The sequence below is a fragment of the Myxine glutinosa genome, chromosome 10 (assembly GCF_964187855.1).
Source record: "Myxine glutinosa chromosome 10, kmMyxGlut1.1, whole genome shotgun sequence".
In the NCBI taxonomy this organism is placed as follows: domain Eukaryota; kingdom Metazoa; phylum Chordata; class Myxini; order Myxiniformes; family Myxinidae; genus Myxine; species Myxine glutinosa.
Genome location: NC_136270.1, coordinates 42288743 through 42308884, shown reverse-complemented (window position 1 = coordinate 42308884; position 20142 = coordinate 42288743). Strand labels below are relative to the sequence as shown.

Here is a 20142-nt window from a genome sequence, read left to right as displayed (position 1 = left end):
GAAGACTCCATGTGATCTTTGTCCACTCGGACCAAAATTCTTACTTAGACCCTAAGCTTCAAAATGGTACCAAAAATCAAACTTTTTCAAAAACTTGAAGTGACTGATGCCCCAGGCCCCCCCCTATATATACTTACCTCTTGAATACATAAATCACCTGTTTAGGATATATGAGGGATGTGGTTTCATAATTATGATCCGTGTGCCACAATGTAGCGAAACATCACTCAATGTGGTATACATATTCAGAAAAAAACATGTTTCCTGAAAGTGGCCATCTTGAAAATCCGCTGTAGGCTGCCACCTGGTATCCCAGGGTAGGTGTAGATTATTTTAGATGGCTTCATGTGATTCCTCATCCCCAAAAATGTGGGTATAGGTGTTGGAATCAGCACTCTAGGTGGTTCGGATGTTGAGATATCGCGAAAAATAGGTTTCCGATGGTGGCCATTTTGAAAATCCAATATGGCCGCCAAAGAAAAATTTGCGCAAATGGAAACATGGTTTTTCGGATTCCTGGTGCTATCAGCTTTCCAAAAATGTATAGTTTTGCTAATCTCCACAAAAAAAGAACGAAATTACATAACAAACCTGACTATAACATTTGGAATGATTTGACAGACAGCTTAAAATATTCGACCTCGCTGAAAATTTTCACACGTATGTTAAACAAATATCTGACTGATCTCATGTTACAATTCACAACCTAATGTACAGCTGCTCCGATTGGAAAGCATTCTTCCTGTGTTGGCTCGAATTCCAAATTGATTTTGTATAACTACCTGATTTTGTACCATGGTTTATTGTCTATATTATGTAATCAGTCCTTGTATCATTGTGTATAATTTTGTGTGTTTGATACGGTGTGCCCAATGTAAGCAATCCGATTTCTGGGATTTGTGCTGCCCTTCTGTCACTGTTTTCATGCATTGTACTGTGTTGAATCTGAAAAGGAAATAAATTTAGAATATTTTAAATATCTAATTTTAATTTAATTTTAATTTTAATTTTAATTTTAATTTAATTTAATTTAATTTTAATTTAATTTTAATTTAATTTTAATTCAATATTTTAAATAAATTTCTAAATTTAGAAATTTGGAAGGAATATTTTATTTTTATCAGTTATATTTTATCAGTTTATGTAATCAGTCCTTGTATCATTGTATCATAATTTTGTATCATAATTTTGTGTCTTTGATACGGTGTGCCCAATGTAAGAAATCTGATTTCTGGGACCTGTGCCGCCCTTCTGTCACTGTTTTCATGCATTGTACTGTGTTAAATCTGAAAAAGGAAATAAATTTTGAATATTTTAAATATCTAATTTTAATTTAATTTTAATTTTAATATATTCTTTATTTTAATTTTAATTTAATTTTTTTAATTAATTTTAATTTAATTTCATTTAATTTTAATTTAATTTTAATTTAATTTTAATTCAATCTTTTAAATAAATTTCTAAATTTAGAAATTTATAAGGAATATTTTATTTTTATCAGTTATATTTTATCAGTTTATGGAATCAGTCCTTGTATCATTGTGTATAATTTTGTGTCTTTGATACGGTGTGCCCAATGTAAGAAATCTGATTTCTGGGACCTGTGCCGCCCTTCTGTCACTGTTTTTATGCATTGTACCGTGTTGAATCTGAGGAAGGAAATAAATAAATTGAATGAAAATATAAAGTGAAAAACTGTTCATTACAGTTTTATCTTGCTACCCCAAACCATTGATCCTCATTTCCATAATTTATATCCATGGGTCATGTATCACACAATGCACAGTTAAAATAACCTCTCGCCACACTAACCTCCTTCCAACTCATCATCATCGTCATGATGCACCATTGTCCTATGCAGAGCATTGGTGCTGTCGAAGCTGTGACGAGGCTCCAATCCTGGTGGGATCACCATACCAGCTCAGGAAGTCGGGGCAGGAATTTGTAATTTGTTCAGAGTGCTGGCAATAGCTCACCTACTCTTCGTGAAGGATACCATGGGATCTATGCCGGCAGATGGAACACCCAGCTTAACGTCCTTAATGCTGGCCCGATCTCCACCAAAATTTGCATACGTGTTGGACTGTTGGTAGTACCCAGGGTCAGGTCGTGGGTACAAGGAAAAAAAATCCCCCCACCCGCCTTGCGGAGGAGAGAGGGAGACGGCTTGTCAAGGCTCCCAGAGGGATTGGGTGTTTCTAGTTTTACGAATACAGAATTATTAAAGCACATTTACATGAATAATTAATCGTTTTATATCAGCAAAGAAATGGTTGTTATTCGGATTTAAAAAAAAAAACAGCAGCAGCAACCAGTTGGTTTTAGTCTCACACAAACTCATTGACATTGATGCATGTCACACAAACGTATCCAGGAACACTCATCAAAGAACAACAGGAATACTTTCAACATTTCCTGGAAATGCGAGCGCGTATATGCATGTGAAGCGCTTGGCAATGAAAATATTGCAATTGCTTTAAAAGGAGATGATAAAAATGTATAAAAACCACCTTTAGAGGCCATTTTTCCCCGCAAGCGGGGGTTGGCCTTTTTCGGGAACCGTGGTTGTTGTTGTTTTTTTGGTCCCCTTTTCGAAGCAATGTTTTACGGCCGGATGCCCTTCCTGACGCCAACCCTTTTTTGCCGCCTTTAGCGACAAACAGGGAATTACCAGTGAACTGGTACTCAATTAGCCGACCTCGGAAGGATGACAGGCTGAGTCAACCCCCCTGGCGTTAATTCAGCGATCGACCGGGATTCGAACCCAGGATCCTGGGATCCTAAGCCGGCACCCTAGCCGCGAGCCCAACACCAGGATAAAAATGTATAAGCCCATTTAACATAACGAAATAGATGTCGGTGCGTCTTGGCGCTCAGAATGCTGCCGCTTCTTCAGTTTGACATACCCAATGTGTGTACACAATGCACTTTGGTAAGGGGATGTAAAATGGCAGATCGACACCTCCATGGTGTAAAAGTATCATCAGGTTGTCACAAGAAACTGCCAATCGAGGCAGTGCACTCGACTAATAAATCCCCTATTTTCCCAGCGTTAATGTTTTTCTTAAAGCGACCCTTTAGTCTTCCTTTCTCTCACTTTGTTGTGGCTTTGTTGAATATGTGCATCGCTTTTGCTTTTCCTCTCGTTTAGATCGGTGCAGTGTTCAAAGGCCGTCGAGACTGTTTTGACTCCTGTACCCGAAACTACCCGGATAAGGCCCTGCACGACCCACGTTGCCAGGAAGAATGCTCAGAAACCAGGGGCAAATGTGTCCCAGGCAAAGAGAGGAAAGGCCAGCACAAAGCAGGTATGTTTACCTTTGGCATTGCAGGAATATTTCCATCCATGGCACAAATGTCTTATGCATTTCACACTTTTGCTCACAAAAAGAAACCTTAAGGACCACAATAGGCATTTTCATTTATTGCTTTACTGCAAAGGACACTAGATGTGCGGAACCCCCATCCCCAACCCCATAATTTGTATTCTTCGACAAAATGCTCTGGAGTTTGTTGTTTTTTTCCCTGAGGACTTCCCAGACCCCTTTTTATTTGTCTACATTTTTGGTTTTTATTTTATATGCCTCCGCCCGCAAAGGTGGCCGGAAGCATTATGTTTTCGGGTTGTCCGTCCGTCCATACGGGCTAAACCTCGCTTTTCTCAGCAACCGCATGTCCAATTGAGACGAAACTTTCAGGGTAGGAGTGACACCTATGCAGAATGTTAAGATAATTGTGACGTCATAGGTCACGTGGTATGGCAGCCATCTTGGATTAAACGCAATTTAATTTTTTTTATTTCTCGGAAACCACTGAATGGAAACATTTGAAACTTGGCGCATTGTCAAGTACTCTCAATGGGGAATAAAAGCATGATAATTATGACATCATAGGTGAAGTGGTATACCAGCCAAAAATGTTTTCCTCTAATTCCTTATCCTAAAAATCTGAAATTGGATGCACATGATCTATGACCCATTTGTATTGAAATGTTAAATTTATGACATCATAGGTCACATGGTTTGGCAGCCATATTGGATCTAACCTAAAACCTTAAAAAAGCATCTTCTCCCAAATCACCAAATCGATTGACTCGAAACTTTACTACGTGTGTCATTGACTAGGCATGGCGATTAAACAATTATCACAAAAACATAATTGGTCACATGGTATGGCAGCCATATTGGATTGAAGGAAAATATGAAATATTTATATCTCTGAAACCACTTACCCTATCGATGCAAAAATTTACAAATATCATCTAGCACCATTGTGCATATAGTTTGAAAATGATGATGTCGTAGGTCACGTGGTTTGGCAGCCATCTTGGATAGAAAAACGAACCATATCCGATCAACACGAAACTTCACAAACGTGATCCCTACTCATACATATGCAGAGTGTACATTTCTAAGGTCATATGTCACATGGTGTGGCCGTCATATTAGCTTGAAAGCTGATAATTAAAAAAAAATCCCTTCTCCGAAACCGCTTCACCGATCGATGTGAAACCTGTCATGGCTGGTGAAAATGTGATATTGAAAACAGCTGAAGGGATTTAAATCAAACTTGTTTATTTTTAGGACAATGAACGAGGGCATATACCCGTTGTGGGACTATTGGTGACACGGTTGCATTGCAGAGGCATATTGGCGACACAATCTCATTGTTCTAGTCTTGCATAATACAGTGAAAATGAATGAATGAATGATCGTTTTAAGGCCATTTTCCCCGCTAGAGCGAGGGTTAGCCTTGCGGGCCCAATGACAATCATGGTTCCCTGTTTGAGGTAATGTTTTTATGGCCGGATGCCCTTCCTGACGCCAACCCTTGGTCACGCTCTTTCGATGCGCAGGGATACGGTGTACCTATTCTAAACCGGGGTACACACTGGGATCATTCATCCCAGCAAGCTGGTACTCAATTTGCCGACCTCGGAAGGATGACAGGCTAAGTCAACCCCCCTGGCGTTAATTCAGCGATCGACCGGGATTCGAACCCAGGATCCAAGGATCCCAAACCGGCACCCTAACCGCTAAGCCAACACCAGGCATAATGCATAATACAGTAAACCCTTAAATATCGTGGCACTATTCATGAATGTAACCCCCACAATATTTAAGGGCTTGGAGTACGTTGGAGTCTTCTTTACATCTCCCCCTAACTCTCCTGCTCCCGCCCCTCTACCCAACACTCTCCTGATGTGTCCGACTTTGGTTTTGATGTCGCAGATCTTGTTATTTCTCCCTTCCCCCTCCTCCCCACCACCCCCCAACCCTAATAACTTGCCCAACCATAACAACCCACCCCTTTCTCATTTTCATCGATGACAATGTTTAATCGAGATTGTTACAAACAATTGTTGTGATTACTCTATCCTGACACTGCCTGTTTAATTTCGCCTATGTTTTAGGACCAGGGTCAAAGCAAGGCTGCAATACAGAATTTTACCACTGAAACACCTGCTCTGACTGTAAGCAAAGAAATGATTCCTCATCCAGGGCTGTCAGAAAGGCTGGATCAAGCTCCTGCCTTTGTTCCCGCCTGTTTGCGCTCACCAAGCCCCATAACCATGACAACGGCTTGCTCACAGTCTGTAGAGCTCATTGAAGAGGTAATTGGTCATCAGACTACTGTTGTGGTGAATCATAATATTGAAGACACAAATTTCAGTCCTAAGGTGGTTATGGTTTTTTTTGACCATTTGTTGTTGGTATTTCTTATCATTGGTTTTTGACAGATTATGTATATAATGTGAGCGCTAAAGGTTTTTTGACTCCAGGATTTAGTAAGACTACTTATTGTGCTGCTGCATTTATTCCCAGTGCCCCCAGATAGAAGTCTTCGATGAGGAGCTGCTTCTGGGTGAAACGATACAAACAGTCGAGATAGACGTGGAGTGCGCTGAGGTACTTGACATAAACCACACTCCTCCTTCAAGTGTGCGTATATCTTTAACCTAGTCAGACCGCTACATGGGATGGCCAAAAAACACATCACATCCAGTTGAGGTCATGTCAATGGCAGCGAATGTTTCTGTTGCCTACCTCGGTATGTATCAGGGGCTGCAGGATATCTGATAAAAATCATGTCTGCTTGAGTGTATAGTTTGAGCTCTGCTTCTGTTCTGCTATTACTCATGGGGGTGCAGCATCTCGGAAAAAATACTGTTTGGAGAGAACTTTGAATTTGGGGTCTCATCTTTTTGCTTCTCTCTTAGGCTGGGCATACACTGAACAATATTTCTAGAGTAATGTTTTCTTTAGGTTGTATACAACGTTTGTCTGCAGATATTGACATACTATGCAAAGACTTCTCCACCCTCTAAACTAAACCTTCTTGCAACTGAACTCCACTTCCTGTACCTTTCCCCATTAGCCAGTGGGGTTTACTGAATGGCCAAAGACAGAGACCGTTTTTGTGAAATGGGACATGCTCATTTTTAGATATGTATTTTAGTTTTCAAGGTTTTTTTTTTTTATAGGTTTTTTTCATGAAGCAGTGTATGGTACTGTAATTGACTTTGTGAGATGGCATAAACCAGCCAACTTCTTTTCCCACATAACGCACAAATGCCTGTTTCATACACCAAATTGGGTAAAAGTTAGACAAAGTATGCCTACCTTTACACAGGGTAGAGATTTTTGTCAACGTTGCTCACAGGCACCCCGACAAAATTGCCTGTCATTCTATAGCTGACATGCCGTATCTTAGTTTGTCTTCGGCTTAAACCGCAGGCTAATCAATGTACAAGACTCTCAAGGTGAGCCTTAAATGAGAAACATGATAAATGAATGACCAGCATGTCATTTCATTGATGTTGAATGATACAAGGTTCTTCGTTTCAGGAAGAAATTGCAGAAGACTGTCACTACTTTCAGCATGGTATGTCATTTATCCTGCTTTTTCTTTTGCTTGCAGCACAAGGCTGCAAGGTAGCATCATTGGCTAGAGGGTACAGGTGTGCCACTGATGGTAGTGCCTTTTGTAGATTAGAGCAGCAAAGCAATGTGTAATTTGCTCAGGGTTCCTGCGATTACTCGCCCACTCTTTGCAAAGGACACAATGGGATCTTTCACGTCCATGAAATAATGCTGGCAGATGAGACGCCCGTTTCACGGCAATCTGACGGATGGCTTTCTCTACAGCTGAAGTCACAACGACCTCGCCCTGGGCATGGGATAGAGGGGGGGATTTCATTACAAATATAACTTTGAGTCTGCTGCTCAATTTAACTTTGTTTGATCAGACTCTGCTGTTTATGGAGTGAATGAATGAATTCATTCATTCATTCATTCAGTCTGCTGCTCAATTTAACTTTGTTTGATCAGACTCTGCTGTTTATGGAGTCGTGGCTGAAAATGGCGACAATGCAACTTCCGCATCTCCTCCCACTGTACTGTGCATTATGGTGAGAGATGACGATTGGAAAGAAGAACAAAGGCTCGCTGACACTGAGCAGGGCATCAGTGAGGCAGTTGTCCAATCTCCAAATGAGCTTTCCTCGGACAGCGTCGTGATGCTTTCTCTCGAGCATCCTGTGAACGAGACGGAATTTCCTGTTTTTGAGGAAACCAGGGAAAGGTGAAAGTTTGTTTTTGTTTTAATATTGCTTTGATATTGTTAGTGTTTTATTTCATATTTTATTCTTCTTACAGTACTTAGCATCTTTTTCTGACATCCTTTGTTGTGTTACTTTAGTGTCATACATGGATATTGTTAAACAGGGCTTTTGGCAGGGTGTAGAGGGGTTAGTCGGAGAAGGGGCAATGAAAGAGTTTTAAATAGTCAATCGGAGCGGCCTGCCATGTCAAAGCATATACCAACCATAACCGCCAAACGGGAACACATTTGCAGAGTGACTCTCTGGGAAAACGTACATTATACATGTATATCCATTGTTGTCTGCTTTGTATATGTCCTCGGGCTCACTCAAGCTGCTGTTTACCACGTGGGAAAAAAATTCCATGATGGGGAAGTCTGCACCTTTTAAAGCAATGGCTGTCTGTACAACTATATAATCAAACTAGCAGAAGCTCGTGATAAAGATACAAAGATAGAAAAATAAAAAGGAAGCCTTTTATTCTTCTGCTGGTTGAAAGAGCTTGGCAATGTGGGATTATGTAAGAAATGTCTTGGAGATTTTGTAATTGTGTGCACCTCACTCAAAAAGAAAAGAGTAAAATTATTTTAACAACTTAATGATTTATTCAAGACATTTGATTGGGTAAATCTTGGTTCTAAATGTTGCAATATCCGCACTTTATATGCTTAAAGATCCAATCTCTTGTGCACAATTGTTTTGAATACTGTATTACTAGAATATAAGACCCGTCGCTTCGCTGACGGAAATACCAATATTTGCTGTGATGGCTAATCTATGGGGGGAGAGAAAAAAAAAGGATTCCTGGGAGATCCTGCTTTCCGTGCAGGGATAACCAACATCACGTGTTGGCATTTGCAGTTTTGACACGCTTGTCCATGTACCCATAAAAATTATATATACATATTTTTGGATCACAAACACTCCCGGTGGTTACCTGAATCCACCATAGTTGGATTTATTGAAATCCGTTAATCCGTTTTCAAGTTATAACACGACAAACAAACAGACAGACAGACAGACACGGCTCCTTTTATAATATAGATTTTCCAATAGGCTTGGATTAATTTGTTTGTTAATTGCAGCTTTTACTTAATAATTTGTTGCTCCGAGGAGCGTTTCCGTGTTTCAGTGTGGGACAGAGACAGACAGATGGCATTAAGGCATTAATTAGGTGTGTGTGTATGTGTGTGTTTACACACACACACACACGCACACACACACACATACATACTAGTGGGACATCTGTGGGAAACCCACGGGCATAGACGTGTATGACATTTGGACATCTTGAGTTGAATGCTGCATGTAGAGCTTACTGACTTGATCGACTTGACTTCAGAGAGGGGTGAGGGGAATAACCTGCCTTGACTGATTTACTTCTGTTGTTCATTTCTTGAAACTTGAAAGCATTGAATACATTTTATCTTACACTTATCTTTACCTTGTCTTTACACTTATCTTTACAAATTCAAAATAGCTTCAAATCAAACATTATCATTTAATAAATATTGTATTGCATAGTTAGTGCAATACAACCACAAATAAAATGTATTACATACAAAGCCTCGCTCTCCTCTCTCCCCTCAGTCTTCTCCACTCTTCACTCCTCTTGTTCCCTGCTGAAATACTTGTTGGAAAGAAACAAATATAGATTTCTTTATTTCCAACAAGTATTTCAGCAGGGAACTGTTCACCCATTCCTTCTCCTTCTGAAGTGGAAACTCATTTACCCCTTCTCCCTGATGACCTAAATAGGATGACTGCTGAAACGTCTCACTCCTGCTTTGTTAAAGTACTGTTTGCATCGATTGTGCTTTATCCTGAATTTGGAACCCCCATGTCCCTCCATCGAGATCGTTGAATCATTGCTGTGTAAGTCCGTTAATTGTGCAGAGATCTGGCATGTGAAATAACCTTGCTCTCTCATCCGGCAGCCTTTTGGACACAAATGGAGATCCCACCTTGGAAGTTTGCATTGGTGAGATGTCAAGTGAGAGACCCGAGGCAGGGGATCCTGTACGGTGTCATGCTTTTGGAGGGGGAGATTGGTTGAGGAAACGAACGAGATCCACAGATTCCTCTGATGGGGAGAATAAGTATAGGAGAGAAGACAAGTCGCTGGAGTCGAGTACAAAATATGCATCACCACAACATAACTCGAGCTTGCTTGAACGTGGGGATTACCTCGATGAAGAAGAACCAGATGTGGTTGTGGATAACGCTTTACCCAGTTCCATCACTGAGGAGCCCATGGATCGTGGTACCTTCAGCTTGATGGTTTGTGGCAATCACCTACAGCGCAAGACAATCACATTGGAGCATACTACAAACTTTGCAAGAACTCACGAACCAGATAAAAAAGAAATCTCCAATTCGGAACAAGTAATAGGACAACAGGGTGAACATAATTCTAACTTTTTGTGTACAGGAAGTTCTTCATCTCAAGATGAAGAAAGCACATCTAATAATGCATCCATTGTCATTCACTCCATCAGCATTTGCAATCTGCATAGTAATTCAGAAACAATTCAAAATGCCATTCAGCAAATAACTGTTGAAAGGCCAGTGGACAACGTTGAGGTGTTTGACAGCGTTTTGCATCTGGGGAAAAGCTCTCTTGGTGAAGCTTCCCCAAGTTGTGTCGAGGGGTTCTTTGCTGAAAAAGTGAAGGACAACGTTGGATGGCCCAAGGAAATGCTGGACACTCATGACGGGGCTGCAAGTTTGCGTGAAACGTCGGACGTTGGTGCGATCGATGCTTCTTCATTGTCCAAGGTGCAGGACACGGAGGCGGTCAGATTCGCAAAAGTACCTTCCGAGGAGCGTCCAAAGCGTTCTCGATTCCGGAAACCGAAGCCAAACCTAGCAGGAGCTGGCGCTCGACTTGTCGGTTCCCATGGCAATGTGAGCTGCTCGGGTCCTTCCTGAAATCCAATTGCGATGCTCCATCTGCAGCTCTACTGCTGGTCTACCCTTTTTGGTGGAATTTGTTGAACTCGTCTCGTATGGAAATGAAGGATCAGCAGATGATTGCAAATACACAGATGTGTTGGTATTTGGTCATTTTGCAGTTTATTGTGAAGCTCTGGTTTAGGAACTGTTACATTTGATGGGCTAACCTCAAGCGCCCCCCCAAAAGCAGATTACCTGCAGGACAATCAATTTGCACATTGTTATTATTCCACCTTTATTGATCCAATTGGAACTGCTTACCCTGTTTGTAATTTTTTAAACATTCATCACAAAACGATTAACACAGATTTGTGTTGCTCTTCCTCCCGAGTGGTTTCACTTCTTCTGCGATTCCGTCTTGGATTCCAGACATCCTGATGGACACCGTAAAAGAACATCCCCGGCCATCCAGGTCATTTTGAAATCCTCATCGACGCTTACTGCCTGTTTTACCTCCTGCCTCCTGCCTTATGCAAGATTTAGCAGCTTGGTTTGTTATCTCTTTTGTTTTTATTTTATCTTTCATTGAAAGTAATCTTAATTGCTCTAGTCTGGGTTTTAAAGATCTGCCTATGATGTGATTATGCTTAGTGCCCTTTAACACACCATTTTTATCTTTCGGATGTTTTGGTCATCGGGTGGTGTTGGGGTTGGGTGTTAATAAATTGGGAAAGATGGGCTAAATGTAAGGATATTGGATGAAAATGAAGGTGTGATTATGGAACATAACAGGAAGGGTAAAGGAGGGCAGGATAGGTTAGAATTCCTCCTCATGCGTATGTAATATGTAGATGGCCCCAGATATTGACGTTGTATAATATATTAACAGTATTTGCAGCATTGTAATATATGTTGCTTTTTTGTACACGCAGTGTCACTTCCAGCACTTGTATTGCTGAGATTTTTTTGCATAGTTTTACCATGATCTGCTGTAATATGAAGTAAATATATGATTTGCTGTGGAAGCAAATTCAGTTTTTCTTTTGGAAGAAAATTTGTTGCTTTTCCTTTAGTTTCTGTAGAAATTGATTAAACGCACTCGCCAAACTTTGCAAAAAGCCTTTGCAGTGAATTACATAATTTGTTCATTTGCAATGTTTTTTTTTGCCTCTTCCCTGAACGTGAATGTTGTTTTGATGAGGAGCTGAGGTTAGTTTACAATATCTGTTAAGGGGTAAAGTAAATCGGACTTTGCTGGTTATCGCATCTTGGAGTGACGTCTATGGAGATCGAGCGACAGTGGTGGGGAAAAGGGAAGCTCCGGTTAACAATCTCTCGAATGTCACACACTAGGGGAGGGACAGACTCGAGGCCACGGCCGTGGCATGTCGGGTCTGCTAAGCTTTACCCTCGAAGAGGATGACGAAGAGTGCGGAGATGCAAGAGATGCGTTTTATGCCGGGACACTAAGCAAATGGACCAACTATCTACACGGATGGCAGGATCGCTTTGTGCTTCTGCGAGGACAAGTGCTCAGTTACTACAAGTCCGAAGGAGAGATTCACATCGGCTGTCGTGGTTGTATCGTCCTCCAGCAAGCGTTCATCACGGTACATGATGGAGGGGGCGGGGGGGGGGGGTGAATGATTACTAGGTGTGGGGGAAGCGAAGTAAATGAGGAGTGGGGTTAGTGCCCCTTTAATCCATTTAAGGGAAATCGATTGTTGGAAGATTCTTTATTTTCATGTCAAAGTTAAATTCAGAGCCAAACTTTGGACATTATGTTGGACTAGACCAACCTTGTGTTGAGGTTGACGTAATGGTAAAGAGCGTTAAAGTGAACATTTTGTGGTAAAAGCCAATATGTAGTAACGTCAGTGTGTTTGACATGTCCTATGAAGCACCATGGAGTGGTGTATACAGTACTTGGGCTACATGCCTACCTATTTGATTAATCACGAGGTTGCTTTTCATTTCAGTCGTTGGAAATCTTTTCAAAGCAAAACTTTTAAAACTTTTTTTTTAATGAAATATTTATTTTTCATTGATCTATGGCTCATGGATGAGTTTGGACTTCAATCGCATGCAGGACAATGGCATTAGCAGACACGAGCGTACCTTTTACATGAATTATAAGGACGATAGAAGACGATGGACAAACACGTGCATGGAATGTGCGATTTGAACCTGGGCTCCTCACATCCTGATGTGTCAGGTGTTCAGACAGGAGCACGAACAGGCCAACCATTGTTATGTACAAAATGCCATGGCGGAGTTGAACCTTAAGCTCACAAGAATTGTCCCGTGTTACACCTTTGGCCTTATTTTTCTCAATGATAAAGAAATATCCAGTCGAGACAATAATTGACTTTGTGTTTTCCTCTGGTTAATGTTTACCTCTGATTACTGATCAGAGTTCAGTTACCTGTCATTGTTTGATTGGGTCCAATACAATGTTGTTGTCAATGCAGCACTTGTGACTTCTAACATTATTGTTCTTTCTTTTTTCTATTAAGTGTTGCAGTCAGTCGCTGAACTATAGTTCGTGCAAACATTATAACCTTCGGACACTTCTCTTTATCTTTTACTAAATTCCATCTGATGGGAACAAAAACAACAAATGTCCAGAATGGCAATCCTGACACATCTGCTGTTCCCACTTTACACACAAAGATTTTTTTTTTAAGACCTTGAAATTTATTCAACAGTGATCTGAGGCTCATGGAGGACTTTGTACACCAATCGCACGCAGGACAAAGACATGAGGAGATATGAGTGTGCTTTTACATGAGTCACAAAGACGTTCGTAAACGATGGACACATGCATATACTGTACTGTGCATGGCATATGGAATTTCAACCTGGGTTCCCTACCACATGAGATAGGTATTCAGATTGAAACACTAACAGGGCAACCGATGGGTTCACTTCTCCTCTGAAATGGAACATAAATCAGTTTGGTGTTGTAAAGGATCTCCAACCAAGCAGACTGAAGGGAAATGGCCTTTTCATGTTTTTAACATCTTATCATGACGGACTTTCCGCTCAGGATCATGAAGTTAGATCGTTATATTGCAGAAAGAGTCAAGAGACCATGGTACAAACACCATGGCAGAATTGCTCCTTTACCAAGACAAAGGTAGATCTCACACGAGCCTGAGGAATGGAATACCATCACAAAGGTCTTGTGCACCTTTTCTCTCGCACCATACAGCTGCTCAAACTTGACATCTTTGGACTTCCGTCTATTTAGTCATCAAGGGACAACGTTTTAAATATGAGATTAAATAACGTTTTAAATATGAGATTAAATAACGTTTTAAATATGAGATTAAATAACGTTTTAAACATGAGATTAAATAACGTTTTAAATATGAGATTAAATAACGTTTTAAATATGAGATTAAATAACGTTTTAAATATGAGATTAAATAACGTTTTAAACATGAGATTAAATAACGTTTTAAATATGAGATTAAATAACGTTTAAAATATGAGATTAAATAACGTTTTAAATATGAGATTAAATAACGTTTTAAATATGAGATTAAATAACGTTTTAAATATGAGATTAAAGAACGTTTTAAATATGAGATTAAATAACGTTTTAAATATGAGATTAAATAACGTTTTAAATATGAGATTAAATAACGTTTTAAATATGAGATTAAATAACGTTTTAAATATGAGATTAAATAACGTTTTAAATATGAGATTAAATAACGTTTAAAATGAGATTAAGTGACGTTTTAAATATGAGATTAAATGACGTTTTAAAAAAGAGATTAAATAACGTTTTAAATATGAGATTAAATAACGTTTTAAATATGAGATTAAATAACGTTTTAAATATGAGATTAAATAACGTTTTAAATATGAGATTAAATAACGTTTTAAACATGAGATTAAATAACGTTTTAAATATGAGATTAAATAACGTTTTAAATATGAGATTAAATAACGTTTAAAATGAGATTAAATGACGTTTTAAAAAAGAGATTAAATAACGTTTTAAATATGAGATTAAATGACGTTTTAAACATGAGATTAAATAACGTTTTAAACATGAGATTAAATAACGTTTTAAACATGAGATTAAATAACGTTTTAAACATGAGATGAAATAACGTTTTAAACATGAGATTAAATAACGTTTTAAACATGAGATGAAATAACGTTTTAAACATGAGATTAAATAACGTTTTAAACATGAGATTAAATAACGTTTTAAATATGAGATTAAATAACGTTTTAAATATGAGATTAAATAACGTTTTTAATATGAGATTAAATAACGTTTTAAATATGAGATTAAATAACGTTTTAAATATGAGATTAAATAACGTTTTAAATATGAGATTAAAGAACGTTTTAAATATGAGATTAAAGAACGTTTTAAATATGAGATTAAATAACGTTTTAAATATGAGATTAAATAACGTTTTAAACATGAGATTAAATAACGTTTTAAACATGAGATTAAATAACGTTTTAAACATGAGATTAAATAACGTTTTAATCATGTGATTAAATAACGTTTTAAATATGAGATTAAATCACGTTTTAAATATGACATTAAATAACGTTTTGAACATGAGATTAAATAACGTTTTAAACATGAGATTAAATAACGTTTTAAATATGACATTAAATAACGTTTTACATATGAGATTAAATAACGTTTTAAATATGAGATTAAATAACGTTTTAAATATGATATTAAATAACGTTTTAAATATGATATTAAATAACGTTTTAAATATGAGATTAAATAACGTTTTAAATATGAGATTAAATAACGTTTTAAATATGAGATTAAAGAACGTTTTAAATATGAGATTAAATGACGTTTTAAATGAGATGAAATAACGTTTTAAATATGAGATTACATAACGTTTTAAATATGAGATGAAATAACGTTTTAAATATGAGATTAAATAACGTTTTAAATATGATATTAAATAACGTTTTAAATATGATATTAAATAACGTTTTAAATATGAGATTACATAACGTTTTAAATATGAGATTAAATGACGTTTTAAATGAGATGAAATAACGTTTTAAATATGAGATTACATAACGTTTTAAATATGAGATTAAATGACGTTTTAAATGAGATTAAATAACGTTTTAAATATGAGATTACATAACGTTTTAAATATGAGATTAAATAACGTTTTAAATATGAGATTAAATAACGTTTTAAATATGAGATTACATATTTTTGCAAATAATTTAATATTGCTGATGAAGCTTATTACCATGCCGACAGAATTGTGCCGTTGTGAGGGAATCGTGCCAACTCGGCAGTAATGGCGGAGAGTTTCATCTGTACAGACGGTTTTTTTTGGAATTGGGACTTATTTTGGAACTATTGGACCGGTTTCTTTGCATCCTCCCTTGGAATGCTTTCTCATGTTAGGATTTCTCATGGTATCTCGTGAGTCTCTCATCAAATTTGCATCACTAAGCTCAGTGAAAAGAGCCAGGCCAAAACTGGTTTATCTTCTCTCGGCCTATCATGCGTCACTTTGTCTGTCCTTTTCTTGTTTCTTTTATTTATCCCAGTGTGTAACTTGAGCATCTCCAAACTGTCACTCGCTATTTCATTTTTTGGCTGAAATAGGATCGTGCTGATAGGTTTGTATTTCATCGATGAATGTTTACTTTATTGTTCAAAATGTTTGTGCCTTGTTCACTCAGGTGGGGCTTCTTGCCACAATTGGATCCGTCCAACAAGTCATCTGTATAAGAAGAGAAGGGGCTAAAATAATGTGTGATGACGAGAGGTGGTACACTGCGTGCTTGACTGTCTGGAGGGAAGAGTGGGAAAGGACAGCCTCTGGAAGTTGCTTACATAGATGGGAGGTGGGCGGGCAGAGGGAGGAAAGGAAGAACTGAGGAGTTGAGGTGTACAGTCAACCTGGATTTTAGACTTTTAGCCAGGAAGGGTAACTGGAAACACACCTGTATGCTGGAGTTGATGAGGGGTGGGGGTTGGTGATCTGGGAGAACAGAGGGAGCAATATTTGAGAAGAGGCGATTTTAAAAAACAAAACAAAGAAATACAGAGGGACTATCGACCGTCCTGCGATGTGAAAGCAACAGACCTTGTCCTTCTTCCGCCTCGTCACGGAAGATTCCAATAATGTCAAGAGCTTTATATTGTACAAAATCCAGCAGAGATAGATGTGATGCTGGAGTGCCAGCCCATAGAGAAGAGCAATACCCCATTGAGCTATGAACAAAGGCCATGTAGACTGAGTTCTGATTTGCCAAAGAAAAACGGATCAACGAAGGATGCGCAGTCTGCAGCTGTCTTTTGAAGCCGGCTTTGCTCTATGGTTGGCCCAGGTGAGGTTGTCGTGGCATCATTTTGCCTTTCATGTGGTTATATATTAATATGGGTGATCTCGGGTTTTCGGTACCAGGTGCAACTGGAAGTGACGAGAGGGGTTTGGTGGGTCACTTTGGTTAATAAAGGGATTGGCACAGATTCTGAAAGCCTTTGACGTCTTTTCCTTATACGCTAAAAGGTCCTGGCTGATGTTGAGGCCTCGCAGTTCAAGAGGCTGAACTTCGTCAGTGGCTGATCTTGAAAATAGATAGGTGGGTTAGTTTGAAAGTCCTTCCGGAGTGATAGGGTTAGACAGTGAGATTTTTCAAGACTGAAGGACGGGTTCCATTTATCAGACCATCGTCTAATCAATTCCATAAAATCAGTCGGAGTCGGCGATAGCTCACCTACTCTTCTCAAAAGATGTTGTGGGATCTTTAGCATCCACAAACTAATGTCAGCAAGCTGGACACCCAGTCTATCCGATGGACGACACACTGATGTCTCGCCCTGCATGTGAAATACCAGGATGGCAGTTTATAGCTGGGCTAGGTTTTGAACTCAGACCAGACAGCTCGTTGCGAGTGCACATCCCTCTATGCCAATGGTTCACAAACAGGGGGGTGCGGGCCCTTGTGGGGCGCAAGGTGGGTACAGGGGAGAGAGGGGGGCTGGGCGTGACGCCATGTGAAAATAATTCATTTTTTATGTCGAATTCGCCTTAAGTATTCACAAAGTGATAAATTAAGCTCGATATTCTTGCTTCGGGATGGTATGAATAAATTGGCTTTTGTTTTATGAGTGAAGATTAAAGAAATTAAGTACTATTTTGATTGGAAACTATTTTTTGTTATTTTGCAACAGATTTCATTTTACTATAATTCACCAAATGTCCGTCCGTCTGTCTGTCTGTCCGTTCGAAGGTACCGCAAAAACGGCTGAACCACAAACGGCTGATTATTTTAGGTGGGTAATCCTGGGATCTCCTGGAGTAAATTAGGGTATATTGTTTTTCCAATTTCAGCTTTGGCCTCCAGCATTTTCAGGTTTGGACTCCCGCATAGTTATTTTCCCGGGTACCGCACAACGGCTGCACAGATCGCTGCACGCTGCACTGGTCGGACTCGGTGACCTCGGACAAAGACCTTTTATATTTGATAAGGACATGGGTTGAATCCCTGCTTGAGAGAATGCCAACCCCCTCCCCGCCATCACAGTCGTCTCTCCAACTCACAATCCCACGAGATATGCAGAAAGGATGACCCAAAACCAATTATCTTCTTTTTGATTCGTATATAAACATCATTAAAAGTAAATTAATTACCTCGGCTAAAGTTCAAACGACGTGGGTTTAATCACTACATGAGAGAATTCCACATAAAAACACATAAAAATTCCACAAAGCTATTTGGGCGGTGTATAAGCTAACAGATCGCTGTCTCCATCGATCTTGCCAAGGCCGTAACACATATCGGCTCAAAATCCTTTTAACTGTTGGCTTTGTAGTTTTTACAATGAAAGAAACACGTATGGGGAGTACATACGACATAGCGATTGTGAATGTGACAGCTCTGAGGCATCTTTCGCTTCGCATCGAATTATTCATTACATTCATTCATTCATTTAATGATCACGACGCTCTTTCTTACACTCATTAAACGTTCATTAAACGATCACGAAAATAAAAACGAAAAACATCACGAAATTATGTTCACACCGTCGCATCAAACACTACCGTGAACACAAACATCGTCACAACATCGTCACAATGAAAACATCGTCACAAACGTTACGTTACGTAATTCAAACCGTGAACACATCGAATATTGGAGCCCATTGCCCAAATTTGAAACACGATGGAATAATATTGTTGCGAATATGGAATTTGGCCTCCATATCCGCTTGTAAATATTCCCCTATTTCTCCAATACTCCCCAACTATCCCCAATCCCCCATTCCCTAGTCCCATTGTCTGTAAATAACACTCAGTAGAGCCGACCTTCCCCTTATTCCCCCATTAAATGTCGTGCCCAGGTCCACCGCACCACACGTAGACAACTTTCGGACATCTTGCTAGTTATTCTTAATCTATGTCAGTTAAGGACTCGTTTCCATTAATTCTGACTCTTCGTTGCACCAGAATGTGATTATATGGCATCAGTAGTGAGTTTAGGACCTTTCCCATACCTCCTTCCATCTTCTTCCCCAACAATTACAACAACAACAGAGGAGATGGCGGCGGCGCGGGGGAGGATGCGTCCTCACACCGGCTCGATTAGCGCCATTGACCACGCGCTCCACGGGGTTACCACGGAGGGGCTGGCTGTCAGCTCCTCCTCAAGGGCGGAGCCTGGTAACCCCCCGCACCCAATCAGAAGGGCGGACCGATTCCATCTGGGGCGGCGCTAGCGAGCCGAGGGCGTGTCACTCCCCGCCGGATATACGTGGCGACTGACCGGAAGTGAGAAGAGATGCGCCCCCAGCTGGAGAAAGAGGTACCTGCGAGCGCTGAGTCAGATGCGCCCCGCCTGAGAAAGAACGTTGCCTGCGATCGCTGAGAGAGAAAGACCCGCCTGAGAAAGAACGTCCCCTCCGAGCGCTGTGACCTCCCCGCATCTTTGGACCGGACTGTACCCTGCTTTGAGCCAAGAGTGCACCTTGAGCCATCGACTGCCTGCCTTTCCTGCCATCAACCCCCGTGTGAGTCAGCCGTTGTCCCGTTTACCTGTCGTCTGTCCGGGGTTAAGATAAGCCTGTGTCTAAGTGCCCATCTTTTCTGTGCTTTACCTCTAGCCCCTGTAATCTAACCTTTTCCGTACGAATATAATTGAGAATCGAAACATTGGTGTCTGTCATTATAATCCAGCCGTGTGTCTTCTTTTTCCTTATTGATCCAGCGTAGCGCGGCTCCGTCAACGTCGAGTATAATCGGGTAATTTGTGCGGACACGACGGACATTCCGCTCGGCCCACCTTAACATCAAAGTCGTGTCTGTAACGTTACGTTACGTAATTCAAACCGTGAACACATCGAATATTGGAGCCCATTGCCCAAATTTGAAACACGATGGAATAATATTTACTGATATGAACAGTGATGTGGCTTTTATTGAAATTCTACAAATACTGTTTCGATTTTGATGATTTGCGTGTGATATGATTTAACGGATGTTTATATAAATCGTTTAAAATAAAAAAGCCTTCAATTTCTGGTATTTTACTTTTCATTTGGGCCTCCCAATTGAAGCCCCGCCCCTAGGGCGGGTGCCGTTGCTCGTTTGCTTAAATTTCTGTTCTGTGTTCAA

The 20142-nt window shown here is 39.7% G+C and overlaps 2 protein-coding genes across 5 annotated transcripts in view; both read left to right on the top strand.

Annotated features, from left to right (window-relative positions):
• Positions 1 to 11638, top strand: part of LOC137434485 (uncharacterized) — a 73478-nt gene extending 61840 nt beyond the window's left edge. For 2 of the 3 annotated variants that reach the window (XM_068127538.2, XM_068127536.2), the window contains exons 14-19: positions 3152 to 3308; positions 5414 to 5614; positions 5826 to 5909; positions 6849 to 6885; positions 7332 to 7584; positions 9541 to 11638. In XM_068127538.2, the coding sequence (XP_067983639.2) occupies positions 3152 to 3308; positions 5414 to 5614; positions 5826 to 5909; positions 6849 to 6885; positions 7332 to 7584; positions 9541 to 10534 (1726 nt within the window). In that variant the 3' untranslated portion in view covers positions 10535 to 11638. Of the gene's footprint in view, positions 1 to 3151; positions 3309 to 5413; positions 5615 to 5825; positions 5910 to 6848; positions 6886 to 7249; positions 7308 to 7331; positions 7585 to 9540 lie in introns of those variants that run through there. The other variant, XM_078785586.1, reaches the window with a different exon arrangement.
• A 109-nt stretch (positions 11639 to 11747) lies between these two features.
• Positions 11748 to 20142, top strand: part of LOC137434487 (ceramide transfer protein) — a 78107-nt gene continuing 69712 nt past the window's right edge. Inside the window, exon 1 of one of the 2 annotated variants that reach the window (XM_068127541.2) lies at positions 11748 to 12108. In XM_068127541.2, the coding sequence (XP_067983642.1) occupies positions 11884 to 12108 (225 nt within the window). In that variant the 5' untranslated portion in view covers positions 11748 to 11883. The remainder of the gene's footprint in view (positions 12109 to 20142) is intronic. The other variant, XM_068127540.2, reaches the window with a different exon arrangement.